We start from the raw sequence: 16,964 nt of genomic DNA, 5'->3' as shown, positions 1-16,964 counted from the left end.
TTTACCTTGGTTCTTGTCTTGTTTTAAAGATTAGCCCATGATATGCCCAAATTTTGATATAGGTGCATGGTTTGATACTGAATCGGTGTTGCTTTGTTTTGAAAGAGGACAAAATTTTATTTTTCTTTTTATGAAGTTTAGTGAAGTTATTACTGAATTAATGTTTGATTTTTGGCAAATTTCTTGTTGTATTGTTTGAAATTTGTTGGAAAGCTAAGCTCTATACCCATATACCCATGACTTGGTTGAAACTTTCATATGGATTTCTCTATAATTGGTGGTTGGAGTTGCCTTTGAACACTCCGTCAGTAGTACTTTGTCTCTAGGTTGGGGTTGCTGTTTAGGTTGTTGATTTAGGCCATGGGGCAAGGCAGTGGTGTTGGGGTTTCAAGCTACTTTAAGCCTTTCAAATTTTGGAATTTTTGGGATTGGATTGAGGATTAGATTGGGTTAGGGATGTGAGGGGCAAAGTTGTCTCGCCAAATTTTTTTTAATCCACGTGAGCCAATCATTGTGTGCCACGTGTTTATAATTTTAAAAATAAATTAGTTTGGTCCAAGTTGGACACCATGTTAGCACTTTGTTAAGCCACGTTGGATATAAACTAATAGACATAAACAACATAATGAAAAGTAAAACATTTTGCAAAGTTTAGGGATGAAAAAAGAACTTTTGAAAGTTTAGGGATGAAAAACAAACTTTTATAAAAGTTTAGGGATGAAAATGATATTTTACCTTATATTATTTCATTATTTTTATAGCCATATGACAACATATTGGTCTTTTGCATAATCTTTTTCATATGCTCTCACATTCCAATATATATATATTTTTGATTAAAAAGATACCAAAAAATCAAGAAACTAATATGATGTTTTGTTTTTGATAAGCTAATATGACACATGATAAACCGTGTTAGGAAATAATTCATGAGATGGACATGCACTTTAGATTGGGGTTTAGTCATTTGGTAATAAATCAATGAATCCTCTTTAGCATCAAAACCATGTTCACACGTCATTGTAGCTTAGGGCTTTAGAGTTTTTTTTATTCCATATGGATTTTTTTTTTTCTTTTCATGATAATTTTAGGATTTTATCATTGTTAATTTTTTTTAAAATTATTTTGTTATTGTTGCCAATTACCTTCTTTTTTTTGCATGAAGTAAAATTTTTTTTTGGTTGTGGTAGTTGCTTTATTGCCCATTAATTCTGATGAGAGATCAAACATCAAGTCGAGTAGGTGGCAGTGGCCTCATAAGAAATGAGAATGGAGAATGGGTCAAAGGGTATGCTAGGGTCATTGGTGCTACCACTAGTGTGGTAGCCGAGTTTTGGGCGTTGAGGGATGGAATTCACCTATGCGTTGCTCTAAGATTGCAGGCAGTGATCTTTGAGCTAGATGCAAAGCTGGTAGTTGATTTGTTGAGGAAAGATGAAAGGCTTGAGAGTGGAATTGATACCATCCTATTAGACTATAGAAAGAGCTTGGGAGATATTCCTATGGTGAAAATTTAACACTGTTACAGGGAAGCCAATAAGTGTGCAGATGCCTTGGCCAAAAGAGGGGCATGACTTTCCCAGGATTTTGTTATCTTTTTGGACCCATCCCCTTTAGATGTATCCTTGCTGCTTAGTTTAGATGCAATAGGGACTATATATGATCGCAGTGTTTCAGCTGCTTATCCTTTTGTTTAGTTTTTATTATAGTCCTTACCACAAAAAAGAAGAAGAAGATGGGTGCTTAACATTTTTTCATCTTGTAAATAAGCCTCTAAAATTAAATTGAATGATTTAGGCTAGTGTCTTTTCAACTGTAATTTTTTATTTCTATAGTTTGTAACCAAGGGTCAAAGTCTTTCAATTTATTCACTTAGATTGTTACTAGGAAAGAATAGTCATATCATTGTTCATTTTCTTTATTTATTGAAATAATGTATTTTCTAATAAAATTTATTTTAATCGGGCTTGTGGATTTTATCCAGCAAAGAATAATGTGATGAGTCCATTTGTAATTCCCTTCATCTAAATGATAAAATATTATAGTTAAACTAAAATGTAGCGATCAAATTGACTATAATCCCAAAATGTAAGAACCAAAATAATATTTTGTAAATTAAACAAATAAGCTTAAACTTTTATTACTATTTTTTTTTGGTTGATGAGTTTATTAATTCTACTTGACTATATCCCCTACTCCTAAAAAAAGGGCTAAAATGCAAATTTTCAAAGTTTGACTGAAACTCATTTTAGTCTTCTAATTTTAATATTGTTTAATGGTGTATTCTAAATTTCAAAAATTTTAAATTAAATTCTCTTGTCCAATTCTATAAAAAAATTTGCCATTAAGTATGCTATTATTAACTAATAAAAAAGTTTCATAGGAAAAAAAAAAACTCAAGTAAAAGATTTATAAAATATTTGTATAGATTTTTCTTTTAGTGTGAGATAATTTTATAATAATTTTTAAAAAATAAAATTAAATAAAAGACCTAAATTGAATAAAATAAATTTCAATGAAACTGAAAAAGAATGCAATTTCAGTCAAAGGTCAACTCAAAACGAAATAAACGACTGTAAACTTTTAGTAATATTTGAGTACATCCCTACTTGGCTGCTCCCCTTAAAAAAATAAAAAAATAAAATAAAAGCAATCTCGTTGAGTGACATCATAGCCACACAGACATACCGACGCCACCCAAACAAACACGACAACGCAACAAAAAAACAGAGAGAGCAAAAAAGACCCACAGACCACACTCCACAGGGTTCGAGCTTAAAGCCCTTAAAGCCAAAGCCAAAGCCAAAAGAGCCAAGCCCCGTCCGTCGTGCGCACCAAGAAAACTATTCCTATTGCAAATGTGAAAAACCCCAAAAACAGGTTCCGATAAACCAACCACAGTCGTCTGATCTTTTCCTTCCCAATCCATCACAACACACATACAACCCGTGTTGCTGCCTTGTACACCCGTGCGTGTGTACGAGACTCCATCTCTCTCTCTCTCTCTCTCTCTCACACACACACATTCACGTACTATCTCTCTCTTCTCTTCTCTTCTCTTCCCCCAAATCCCCAATCAGATAATTCATAAATTTATTTATATAATACTCTCTCTCTCTCTCTCTCAACACCACCATCTTCTTCTCTCGTTTCTAGGTTTATTTAGCCCAAGTGTTATTTTGGGGGAACGAGGTAGAAAAAATCTCGGCTTTTACTGTATATCCCAGCTATCTATTTGCTACGCTCTTCGAGCTTCGGTTTTATTTTTTCTTCTTCTTCTTCTTCTAGGGTTTCGCTCTTTCCAATTCCAAAGAGGTACCTTTTTTTTTTTCTCTACCCTTTAATATTTTGCCCCTAATTTCTTTAATGTATATAAGTTTTTCTTTTGGGCTAGATATTTATTTATTTTTATTTTTTATAATTGTATGTTTGTGGGAAAAGGGTATTTTTTTTTTCAATAAAGTTTTGTATTTTTTTTGGTTATGTCAGTGGGGGAAAGGGTTATTTTATTTCTTGTAATTTTGTTTGCATAATTGTGCTTAGTAGGAATTTTGTTATTTATCTGTAAATGTCAATGGGAACTTTTATATTCATTAAAATAAAGAGAAAAGAAACAAAAAAAAAGGGGAAACTTTGAATATGTTTATTTATTTATTTTTGTATATATATATATTTTTTTGGCTTGAGATGGTTATTATTACTTCTTGTGTTTTTAGCTCCAAATAGAGTGAAAAAATTTCCATGTTGTGTTTTGATGGTGACTGTTTCTTGAAAGTTGGTTCCTTTATGAGATATACATATACCCGGGTTGGAAATTGGACAATGACTCTGTTTGTTGTATTTATTCTGTCTATATACGGTTGGGATTGACTTTCTTTGAGTTGGGGTTGTTGCAAATTTAGGGATGACAAAGTGAATTTGGATTTTGAACCCGCCATTACTGCCCCATGGGACAGGAAACTTTGATTTTTTTTTTTGTCAATTTGGGAATTTTGACAGTAATGTGTAGGAATGTTGTTGATGTTCTAAGTAGACTATTTACAATGGCCTTGTAGGTTATTACTATTTATTTTTTCTTTTTCCCTGTCATTTTATGATTTAAGGGTTTGTTTTATCTGAAATTTTAGAATAAATGCCACCAGGGAGACAGCGATCAATGTCACTGGATGATTGCTTTCTTGTGAATCATGATTTCTTCTTCTTTAAAGAACGCAGTTGCTTTTGTGTTAAATCTCCTTCACTCCATTAGGGTCTATTTGTAAAAAAAAAAGTCATACCCAGTGCACAAAACTCCCACTTTTGCGGGGTTTGTGGGAGGTCATGGTAGGCAGCCTTATCCTTAATTTTTGGAGAGGCTGATTCCTGGGCTTGAACCTGCGACATGTTCCTTTTGGTGGAAGGCACTTGCTATCGCACCAAGGCCTGGCCTCTCACGAGGGTCTATTTGTCCATGCTATAAAATGATAATATAGGAATCTTATTATGGTGTATATATGGTCATTGTGATGAATATATTGCCAGGAAGTTGTTGGTGTGTGTCTGGGAGGGATGAGAAGGAGCCATCTTAGTCAGCAGTCACTGTATTCCACATTGAATCTTGTTTGATGCATGTAGCATGGGTGTAAGTATTCAGAATTTAATTACCCTATAAAAAGACGGTAGAATGTGATCCCATGAGCAATCTATATTAGCATGGAGTTTATTCATTTAAAAAAAAAATTAGCGTGGAGTTTTCACAACAGGGATGTAATATTGGAAATTTGCTTAAAAGTGTGCTTCAAACAGAACTCTACATCCTGATTCGGTTACGCTGTGCCATTAGAGTGTAATGAATTCTATTACACTGACTTTGAAAAATGCACTGCATGCAGTTGATAACATGCTTCTTAAACAGCAGCATACTGTGCTCTAAAGGGGATAAAAGGAAAAAGGGGGGGGGGGGGGGAGGGATAGGCTACACCTACTCATATTTGTAAATTGTAATTCTGGGGCTTGTTCTTGATGAATTATTGTTTAATTCAAGAATGATGATCCTCTTGCCTCTTTTTCTAATACATAATGGTTTCAGGTTGAATATGAAGGGAAGATATTTGCTAAAGATGATGAAGACAGTATTTCAAAATTTGTTGGTGTAAATTCCTGCTGTGGATTTTTTTTACATCTGTGCCAATGGCGGCTGATCAGCGCAGAAAACGCTTGCATGGTCCGAGCATTATAGGTTCCAGTTCTAGGGAGCAACATAAAGTAAAAAGGAAGAATCTAGGATTGCCACACAATGAATCAAATACAAAAGCTCATATTTCACTTCAGTGGGATTGCAATCAAAAAAGGGTTGTTGCTAAAAGGGAACAAATTGGTGTAAGTCGGAGAGATTTGAGGCCATTTAATGGTTCAGTTCCTGAGCATCACAACACCATTGCAGATGTTTTTGCTATTCCTCAAGAAATTTTTGAGTTAGAAGATTTGACAGAAGTTCTTTCACATGAGGTACCCATGGTTTCATGGTATGCAAAATGTTCTTCTATTCTGAGATTATGCTCTATTCATTTGGTTTGAAACTTATTACAGGTTTGGCAGAGTCATCTTTCAGAAAATGAGAGAAACTCCCTTATGCAGCTTCTCCCTAGAGGACCTGAGCCACAGCAAGTTATGCAGGCATTGTTTGCTGGGGATGACTTTCACTTTGGGAACCCCTTTCTCAAATGGTAAGTATTCATATGTGATAACTTATTATTAATCTGCTGAATTGTTTCCTCTTTAGAGACAAGGTCATATGATTACATAATTAATTATATCAGTATGGGTAAATGTTTTTGTAGAAAAAACACGTGTGTGCATTTGTATTGTTATACACATTTGTGTCGGTAATATCTGTTTAACGGCTTACTGATAAAAAAAAAACCAACACAACATTGAATGGCTTAACTATGTCTCTTTTACACATGTTGCATCTATAGATGTATATTTTTAGAGCACTTGAACTTTTATAGTTGGGAATATTTTGTGAGTTTTTGTGTTTGGATCTGTTCTTTTGCACTGTCTTGAAATAATTTGACATTAAAGATACAATTCTATTATGTCTTAGCATCTATGTAGAGTAGGGGTGTTCACGGATCGGGTTTGGTTGGGTGTTTGTTCAATCCGACACCTGACTGAATCGCTTCAGGTTAAGGAAAAAAACTGCTGCTGACTGATAACGATTGGATAATCTATTGCCTGGTATCTTTGGATATCAGTTGGTCAGACCTGGTGTATTTATTTATTTTATGCCATCTCTTTCCACTGCCTGACTATTGATTTCCGAAGTACTATGGTTTTGCTCTTATTACACCGAGGCCTCAAAGATAGCTATCTTTTTTCCCCCTAAGTTTAGAGTTTAATTCAATGAATGTCTTTGGAACATATTTTTTCAGGGGTGCTTCACTGTGTTCGGGTGGTCTTCACCCTGATGCAATTCATCATCGGGAACAGTGTCTTAAGGCTGAGAAGAAAGCATACTACTCAAATTTGCAGAAGTATCATTCTGAGTATGTGAAGTGTTACCTGCTTTTCCTGAATATTTGATGTTGTTTTAATTGTTACTTTTTAATAAATTCTTTGGCTGCAACATCTTTATTCTTCTTTTGGCAGTATGGTAGGATATTTAGTGAAGTTGAAAGAAAGATGGGAAAGCTGCAAGGATCTGGAAAAGGAAACTGTGCAAAAATTATGGAGGTTATATTCACCACATGTTCTGATTTATTTATAGCTGTCAATGTTCCATAGTTTAATTTGCTCAACCCAGTCAATGCATTATAGTGGCAAAAATGTGTATTTTGAGGGCTATGTTTCTAAAATTGTCACTGCTTTTTCTTCAGATCAAAAGAATGTGCTGCTCAAGAGCTTCTAGTTTAGTATATAGCGTTAGTAGAAGTGTGATATGCTGATGATGGATTCTTAAATTGGATATATACTCTACTCAATCGTGTCTGATGATATTGCACTTGCCATATATCCTCTGTTTGCATATCAATTCTGGAAGATTGGTAGAGCTTAAGAGGGGTTTTGTCTGTATTTTTGTAAATAGAATTGCATTATAATTCTTTGGAAATGATCCAGTATGTATAAAAATGGGTAAACTTTACAGTTATCATTTTTTTTTCTTTTTCTAAATAAATGGAGAACCAAAGTGCAAAAGTTCTCGAAGTACTGTGGAGTGATATATATATATATCTGTGTGTGTGTGTGTGTGTGTGTGTATTTTTTCCCTCTTTTTTAAATTGTGTAAAACTTGCATAAGTATTAGTACTTCTAGATCTATCAAATGCAAAAAAGTGAATGAACTCTTCTGGGATATTACTTTGAACCATGATCTGGTTATTGAGAGGTTATGTTGCATCCTCATTGGCTTTCAAAGAGTGATTGTAATTTATGTTTTGTATTGTTCTCACCCTCTCAATCTGATTCCCTAAGGTGATATATTTTGAATTTCATTTTGGTTTCCCGAGCAGGTCAAGAAATGGTGTGGAAAAAAGAATCACCTCACATGGAAATGAGTCAAGATTTCCTGATCCTGAGGAGGATCTGACAGCTACATCTGAATCTTGTTCCTGGGCTGCAGATGACAGAGCATGTAGTAGTGATAACCAGAACACCTCAGGGATGAAGGGTGCAGAACTTACTAAGAGGTAATTCAGCTGAACTTTTCACAATGAGCCATATTAGTTCATGTATATATTGGTACAGGATGTATTGTAGTCCTTGTAGAAATCTGATGCTGGATCTTTAATTCAGTAGAATCAGCATCGTCTTAATGGTATTTGGGATTATGGCTTGATGTTGGGGGCCTATGGTTATGCTTCTGAAACTGCTAGAAAATCTCTCTTCCTAAATAAGGTGGCAGATTGCAAAGGCATTAGGGTGGTGACAAATCTTTCCTATTGGGAGTAGGGTTCTTAATTAAGAGGGACAAAAAATTATAAATTAAGCTGGAGACTAATGAAAGAAAATCTTTCCTTGTTTGGCATCAGCTTATGAGCTCAGCTTTTAGCTTTTATGTAGAGTTTTTTAAAACCTCAATTTTTCCTGCCTTTTCTCACTTTTTCAAAATTTTTCAAGGTAAAAGTATATTTTAGCACACTTTCAGTAAACAGTTTTCAACAACGGTTTATTATAGTTAATTTGGAAATTACTAGCTTGCACTTAAATTACATAAGTTTAAAGAAAACCTAATCAGCAGCTTTTAACTTTTAAGAACATAAACGAACCCTCTGAGATGGAACTCCAAGACTAGAAAATTTCCAACTGGGCCTGGTGTCAATGTAAACCAAATTTGAAGGTTTTTCTTTGTTGATAAGTAATAAAATTTTACAGTGTGAAGTCTTTTTGATGTTTGGGATCCCATGGGTGATGTCAAAGACGGTTGCCTCTCTTCTCTTTGGATGGAGGAATTGGTTGGGAAAATATTTTTTAAATATTTGGAATATGGCTCCAGCTTGTCTAATGTGGTTAATCTGGTGGGAATGTAATACCCATACTTTTGAAGATACGGACTGACCTTTAGATTTTTTGAAGTCTATGCTAGTTGTTTACCAAAAAAGTCTATGCTAGTTGGAACTTTGTTTCAATGGTCTAGAGTTTTGGGTTTCACACAATGTATTTCCATTTCTGACGTTCTACAGTTTGTCAGTTTCTCTTCTTGAGTTACTTGTAATTGTTTTAAGCATCGAGTGTTCATTGTGAACACAATGTAATTTTTATTTAATAAAACTTTGATTACCTATCCAAAAAAAAAAAAGTTTGTTAAAGATGAAAATGACTTCATGCTTACAACGATGAACACAAAATGTTTAAAAAATTACAGAAATCATACAGAAAAGGAAAGAGTCTCGTTTATCAAAAAAGAAAAGGAAAGAGTCTCTTGGATTTAACAAAGAATTACAATGAGTAACTCCCCACACTATAGGACAATCAAAGAAAGTTCAAATTAGCAGGGATTGCAATTGTTCCTAGGTGCTTTCAATATTCTCAAAAGTGCATTTATTGCGTTCCTTCCACACAATCCATATCGAACATGAGGGAGTAAGGTTCTAAATGGCTGAAGATTGTTTCTCAAATTAATTCCTCCATCCAAATGATAAAGCTGCCACTGTAGAAGGTATTACCTAGTGGATCCCAAAAATCTTAAAAATGACACCCAACAAATTATAAGCCGCACTGCAATGTAATATTAGATGATCAACTTGCTCTGCCATGAGATTTTGCTGTCCTCTTCAAATGTTCTCCATTTCAGCAATGTTAATGAGTGGGATTTAGACATGGCCAATTTTTGTGATATGAGAAGATAAGAGATTGCTTTAATTAATCTAGGCTTTTGATATTCTTTCTCATGCTTAGTTGCTGTAAAGTGAATTTCTTTATAAGCGTACATGGTTTGAAGTCTGATTATCTTGCAGCTATCTTGAGAGATTAACTTTATATAAAAGTGGAAAATGATTTTTTTTTGGGGGTACAGTAAATACATATTATTGCTTTCTTGTACTTCAAATATTATGTATTTTCTTCCTTTTTTAATGAGAAGGCCATCTAGAGTGTATCTTTAAAAAATGTCCTTAATTTGTACTCAACTTTTCTAGAAAACTGGAAAAAGGTTCTTTTTTTTTTTTTATTTTTTTTGGGGGGGGGGGGGGGAGGCGTGGGGGGTAAAGCTGATTTATATTGTATAGCATTTGTTGTACTTCAAAATTATAATGCATAATTTGTCTGGTGTTGATTTAAAATTTTTTTAATAAGAAACAAAAAATACACTAAATCAACATAGGAAGAAATATACACTATATACTGATTTAGTGTATATTATAAAAATAGTCCTCAATTTGTATTTCTATCTTTGAAATTTTTTTTTATTCATTAATTATGTGCACAAGGGGCAACCCATGTACACAGGAGGAGGTGTACGCATCGTACACCAACAGTAAGCACAAAACGAACACCTATCAAGCATCTCAAACATATTAGCAAAAGAAAATACAGAATTGAGATGTGAAGGTTGACTCTTGGCAAATCTGTGGATTTGACTTTCAAAACTAAAATTTGATCTGCATCAACTAGTTTCTTGAATAAGAATGAAACAAGGGGAATTTTTAGGAGCCATGGGGTTGAGCATGGGACCTAAACCCTAGAACAGCAAAACACAGTGCAATACTATTAGGCCAACCCTCTTGTTTTGTATGCTGATGGTATTTATATAATATTTTTCCTTAACAAAACAAAAACTGGACATAGTACAAGCACTTAAAAATGTCAATTTAATATATATATATATATATACTCTGGACCTTATAGCATTTGTAATTAATGCTCTCACTTCCACTACATGATCTTTATCCTGGGTTTTCACTGGTGTTTTTTTTTGGTCTATTAAAAAAAAAAAACTTTTTGTGACTGGTAATATTGATGGAAGTTTTATATGATATGTTTTTGAGACCATGTTATGATTCCCTCTTCCATTTTAGAATTTCTTTGATCTTTTGAACTATAGATTGTAATTATTTGGAGCAGTTTTGTTAAAAATAATTAAATTGGTATGTTAGAGATGCACCCAGTGAATTTTTAACCCACTATCTCTCCCTTGACCACTATTTTGGGAGGAGGAAGTGTCATTTGAGTCAGAGTTCATTGGCAATTATTTGAAGCAGTTCTTGTACATCCAACCCCCTTGTACTTAATTCCTCTCTCTCTCTCTCTCTCTCTCTAATGGATTTCTCTATTTGCTTGTGGAAGTTTCTTCAGTTCTACTATGATTGGCATATTATTCTCCTTTTTGCCCTCTTTTGTTGGTGATGCTGCTTGTTTCAGATTTTTATGGCTCTGTACCTCATCTTAGAAGATGAATTATGCTCAATCAGTGGATTCATTTGCTTGGTTTGACCAATTTTGTCTCATGGTTGTATTATCTGCTTGTAATAGCTATTTTGAGCCATAGTAGTTTCTTTATGATGACAGGTTGCCTGAGAAAGGCTTCATGAAAGACAAAGGTAGAAATCCATTGACTGCTTCAGATAATGTGCTCAATGTAGGAGCAAGGCCCAGAAATGGAGACAAGATACACAAGCGTAATATTCACTGCAGTGATGGTGCCAAATACATGTCTTATTTCAAGGTTGGTGTTTTCTTTTTGTTTCTTAGTTTGTATAAAATCTTGAAGGGATAATAACTAGGTACTTGATCAGTCACTTCTCAGATAAAAGCAATCCATCATCATTTCTATTGTAAGTTATTACTAATTTGCCTATTATGTATCCCAAGCATGTGGAAGCGAACTTGTTCTAGAATTGGAGATTTGGAGGCCAAGTTGATTAGGAATAATACCATTTTTTCCTTTCAGTTCTTTTTTCATAAACTTGGATTCTTGATGGACATACGAGTCTCCTATTATTCTTTCACTTATTTTTAGAAACTCTTTAATTTGGTTTACAATTTCGAGTCTCAAATCTATTAAGTTGATATATTTGCCTCTTACATGTTCATGCAAAGTTAATGACTTAACCTCTGATAGGTGGTATTAAACTGGTATCAATTATTTCCGTGATTATAAATACTTATCACAATATTTTGCAGAACAATAAGATGTGATACCCAAAATTTTATGTAGAAAGAAAATTGCAAGTTAAAAAAACCTAGGAGTCACCAAAAAGCGAGATAGAAAACTGAGGAGTCAATACCTAGGGTTGGCTGAAGTTAACACCAGACCATGGGAAAAATTCCCAAAGGAATTTTATTAATCAGGCAAACTGTCTCCATAGAAGTAAAATAGTGTGCTTATATACTACTAGGACTAAACACTAATTCTAATTGCCTACGATATGTTTCAGATCAGCAAGAAGCAACATGAACTTGTCAAGAATATGAAGCAGTCTGGTAAAAGCATCCAGTCTAGGTCTCTTAATCGTGTTTTGGGTAATCTTGATAGCTTTCATGTGCAACCATATGAAGTGTTTGTGGAAGAAGAGCAAAAGAAATTGCATCAGCACTGGTTAGTGGATTGTGAAGGAAACATGTCTTTTTTAAACTTCAGCCTACTGTTCTATCCTTCCTCATAATGCATTCTTGTTTATAGGTTGCAATTGGCAACTGAAGTTCTCCCAGTGGCGTTTGATAACTGGAGAGGGAGACAGCTTCAAAGATCACTAGTGATTAATTCTTTGGCACAAGAAGTGAAAGATTATAAAAAATCTCTGATGAAGGTTTATGACTCTGCCCTGTCTCCTTTATTGTTGTTTTATTATTGGTGTTATGCATATCAGTGCTATTATGTTCATAACAACACCATCACCATAACCATCACCATCACCATCATAATCATTATTATTATTCGTATTTTTTCTGTTGCCATTTAGTATATGTGAGCACGCGAGTCTGTGTAATGTTTTTATTTTTATTTTTTTATAAGTCTGTCTGTGTAGTGTTAATATCCAGCAGATTTTGATTATGTCTCTATTGTTGAGCCACTGCAAGAATCATCCTTAGGGGTATGATGTTGAATCTATCAATTTGTTATTCAGGATAAGAATAATGTGAACCTTGAGAGCATGCTCGAGGATGAGAAGGAAAACAAATTGATAAGCAATGCATCTACTGTGGAAGATGATGAAGAGCTTGTTCCTGGTTCCCCATGGAATCAGGAGTCTGTTCCTTACTCGCCAGGGAATCAGCAGTCTGTTCCTGGCTCACCACTAAATGAGGAATCTGTTCCTGGATCGCCACAGAATGAAGAGTCTGTTCCTGGATCGCCACAGAATGAAGAGTCTGTTCCTGGATCGCCACAGAATGAAGAGTCTGTTTCTGTCTCCCCTCAGAATCAAGAATCTATTCCTGGCTCCCCACAGAATCAAGAATCTATTCCTGGCTCCCCCCAGAGTCAGGAGTCTATTCCTGGCTCCCCACAGAGTCAGGAGTCTATTCCTTGCTCCCCACAGAACCAGGAGTCTATTCCTGGATCCCCACAGAATCAGTCTCTGCAGCAGATTTCTTCTCCTAGTGGTGACCATGAGATTGATCCCATTGACATGGATGCTGAAGACAATCATATCATGTCAAAGTCAGATAACGCTCCTGCTGACAAATCTAGGTACTCGGGGGATTTGAACACTGCAGATGATGTCATTTGTAGGGGAGTGCCTCTTACTTCTGGAGAAGACATTTGGCCAGCTGTTAATGTGTCCCATTCTTTCTATGATTCCACTGCAAGCCATGAGTTCACATCTGCCAGTGGGTTGCCACTTGAACATTCTCAAGTTAATGAACATCATCGGACCCATATGATTGATCTAGAATCTGACTTGCAAGTGGAAGAGAGTGGGAAAGATTTTCTGCAGAGACAATCAGGCGATTGTTCCTTCAGTTCTTACCCAAACCAAGACAGAAATGAGTTACTTCAATCTCTCTTTAAGAGCCAGGGGATGTTGTACCATCAGGAGCAGAAACAGACTGGTTTGGAATTCCAGCCACAAGTCAATTTGTCAATGGAAAATGGTCAGTTTCCTGGGCATTTCCAGGAGCAGCCGCAGCAGTCAATGCCACTGGAACTGGAGCAGAAGAGACAGAACGAGGTTTATATGCAACGAAACATCTCAGGGAACATGTACTCTGATGGAGGCAGATACTTGATCCCGAGGCAAGAACACTTGACACCAGTCAATGTGCAGGACTTGCCAGTCAATACCATCTGCATGCCAGCACCTCTGCCATCTGGCTTAAATGGTGGAGGATTGTTAAGTCAGAACTGGTTTCCTGGTGAGCATCAAGTCCATGGTGGCTGGGCTGGTTCTGATGGTGCTAGCGTCCGGAGTCAGAGCATTGGGAGTGGAAGTGGTGCAGATCAGAGTTTATTCCATGTCCTATCTCATTGTAACCAATTACGTTCTAGTGGTCCTTATGATTCAGTGGGTCCCACAGAACAGTTCATTCCATCGAGGAACTATGGAATGGTGGGTGGGGGTAATGTTACTCCCCGGATCAGCAATGTTCTACCACAAGCATCTCATCCACTAGACTTCTTGAGTGGGCGTGAAGCAGCTACTTCTGTGATGCCTGATGATATGGGATGGATGAGCTTGTCACATCAAAATTCTGTTTTACATGATCCAATGGGAAAACCATACTTGAGGTCATGGAACCAGTAAAAACATCTTTTCTCCCTTTTCGGTGATTGAGTTCCAATTTATGAGCTTGGTTGGAAGACAAGGTAAGAAAAAATGGAGTTCAAGATTCATGTGATGGGAGTTTTGGTTTAGGACTTCTCCAAGCATACAAAGATAGGTTTTTGTACATACTTATACAAGAGCCAAACTCAAACAGCATGTATATATCTAGATGTTAGATGGGCAAGTGGGTGGGAATTTATGGGAGTTTAAAAAAAAAAAAAAATTCCAGGTTTCCCAAAGTTGTTAGATTAGTTATAAATTTCTTTTTTTATTTATTGTTGGATTTTTTTTTTCTTCTCTATTTTTCTGAAAAACGTCTTTCAATAATTTAGGAGATCGTAAATTGTTAGACTAAATGCTTTACATGACTATGATCTCTTGATATATATATATATATTTTAAAAAAATTAATTTATTGTTGATATCTTTATATTTTAGGTTGATAAAAGTTATTTCGGAAGTCTGAGCCATCTCTCTCCTATGTGCATGAGCCATGAGATGATCGACCTCACAATGCATTTGCATGGTGTCGCTCTCTTATGTTTCCCCCTCGATTTTTTTATCGTTTGCATATTGCTTAATAATTTGATCTCCCTTTCAACAGTTTGTACCGGATTTGGTACATTTAAGTATTAACCATGTGATGTGCTAGTGGCAGTGGGCGTTATAGCGCACCACTTGACATTTTTATGACGTTGGTGTTTGGCAAATGGGAAGAAAGGGAAGATATGAAATTGGATGTCTTTGGTGGAAATATTATGAAGTTTCAGTTGAGTAACAAGGCTCTCGGCGACTTTGTAGTGAATTATTTTCAGAAGTTACACACACATATATGTATGTATGTATATCAAAAAGAGAGACTTTCAGGAGATGCTGCAAATGCTACTGCATTATCTATATATATATATATATATATATATATATATATATATATATATTTTATATGTCTTGGACCTGTTTGAATGATAATATAATTTGTTATTGTTGGTGTTTCACCACGTAGTTGGTCACGATGTTTGGTTGGAGGGACTCTGAGGATCTCTCATCCATTTATAAAAGTAGCTTGATTCACCTTTGTCTCTAATAAGTAGTTGGAGCAAGAAAGGGCACGTGATAAACAATATTGGAGCCCGGGTGGGGCAACTTTTTAGTCTTTGTTCTGTTTCGTAATTGGTCATTAGGAATTCTATTAAAAATGTATAAAGGTTGATCATGGCAAAATCTGGCTGAGAAAATAATAATTACAGCTCTTTTTTAGTTGGCATAATTGCCATAAACTCACATCAACTGGATTAGGATTCAGAACTAGTACAATTTAGAGTTTTTTTTGTTTTTTGTTTTTTTTTTTAGAGCATTTCAAACATCGAGGGAAGGTAATAATTTATCTTTACTTGATAATAAGAAGTATCAAGAACACGAAACATCAATTGAAATGATCAGTTTCGAGGTGCATGTGGTGAACATGATAATTTTACACCAGTGATAAAGCAAAGCTTTTGCGCAAAAAAAACGAAAAGAAACAAAAAGAATATAAAAAGTAATAAAGCAAGCTGTTTTTACTTTTTACCTCTAGTCAATTATATTGATTTTAAATTTTAAAGAGTTAGTGGTTCTTAAATTCTCTTGAAATTTATGAGATTTTAGATTGAATATCTTAAGGCAATTTCAAAGGTTTTTTTTTTGGTTATAATTACTTGACGTGTGTGGGATGGAAAATTAGACGTTGAAGATAATAACTTTGACATGTTTGTTGTATGAAAAAAGAAAAAGAAAAAGTTATTGGTATTAACTAAGTAGAAAGAGTGTTTTTTCTCCATCAACATTTCTATTTATGTATAAATGCAATAAATTGAAAATATGATACCGTGAAAGTGATGTGAAAGAATTACAAGGTGGATAATTAAATTGGTGGATAACATGCATGAGGTGGACCATTTTAATTCTCATGCTTAAATGTGTGACTTTTTGTTGGGGGCCCTTTTTAAGCCGTTATAAAAATGGGTCTTCAGTTACTTTTTTTTTTCCCTACGTTTTTGTTTTTTTTTTGGATGATTACCCTTTGCAAGTTTAATCAATAAGCTTTTTTATTCTTATAGAAAAAAATTTAATTGTTTATTATTAGTGCCTAATTTTTTTATGGGAGCTTACTTACATTTTGAGTTTTCATTAGAAAAAAGAAAAAGTTAACGGATACTTTGAGAATATTAGTTTAAGAATTATTTATAAAAACTTTTTATGAAAAAAGAAGTAACAATTTTTTTAAAAACATTTTATATTTTTTGTAAAATTAGTATTAAAATTTTTCTAAAGTGATTAATTACCAAATACTGTTAAGAACACTTTACAAAAAAAAAAGAGTTTTTTTTTTTTTTGGATACAAAGAGAGAGTTAGTTTTCTACCTTTTATGTATAAAAATATATATAAAAAGTGGTACTTGGCATTTATTCAAAAAGAAAAAAAAAGGAGAGTTTTAGTGGCATTAAAACGTAGAAATTGGCATTTGTAAAAAGTTAAAACTCTGAAAATCAAAAACACAGATTTTTTGTTGTGACAGATATAGAACAAATGATTTTTTTTGACATATTTTTATATTTATTATAAAAGTAATATTAAAAAAAGTCTAAGGACACTGACAAAAAAAAGAAAAGAAAAAAGAAAAGAAAGAAGAAGTTAGTTTTCAACCTATTATGATATTATTAAAAAGAAAAAGAAAAAAAAAGAGTTGGTACTTGGCATTTAAAACATAAAACATCGACATTTGTAAAAAGTAAAAACTCTGG

The 16,964-nt window shown here is 34.4% G+C and overlaps 1 protein-coding gene across 2 annotated transcripts; it reads left to right on the top strand.

The window, feature by feature from the left end:
• The first annotated feature begins 2,927 nt into the window (after positions 1–2,927).
• Positions 2,928–14,458, top strand: LOC142612432 (uncharacterized). Of its 2 annotated transcripts, none has more exons than XM_075784532.1 (10): positions 2,928–3,315; positions 5,069–5,487; positions 5,569–5,705; positions 6,414–6,527; positions 6,631–6,714; positions 7,491–7,667; positions 10,984–11,140; positions 11,853–12,013; positions 12,098–12,224; positions 12,543–14,458. In XM_075784532.1, exons 2-10 carry the CDS (start codon positions 5,170–5,172, stop codon positions 14,160–14,162), a joined length of 2,895 nt encoding a protein of 964 aa, XP_075640647.1. In that variant the 5' UTR covers positions 2,928–3,315; positions 5,069–5,169; the 3' UTR covers positions 14,163–14,458. The 2 variants fall into 2 exon arrangements, with proteins under 2 accessions (XP_075640647.1, XP_075640652.1); XM_075784537.1 differs by lacking the exon at positions 2,928–3,315 and adding an exon at positions 4,488–4,621.
• Positions 14,459–16,964: the final 2,506 nt, after the last annotated feature.

This window comes from Castanea sativa, chromosome 1, assembly GCF_040712315.1.
Source record: "Castanea sativa cultivar Marrone di Chiusa Pesio chromosome 1, ASM4071231v1".
Classification (NCBI taxonomy): Eukaryota; Viridiplantae; Streptophyta; class Magnoliopsida; order Fagales; family Fagaceae; genus Castanea; species Castanea sativa.
This window is presented reverse-complemented; position numbering and strand designations above follow the sequence as displayed.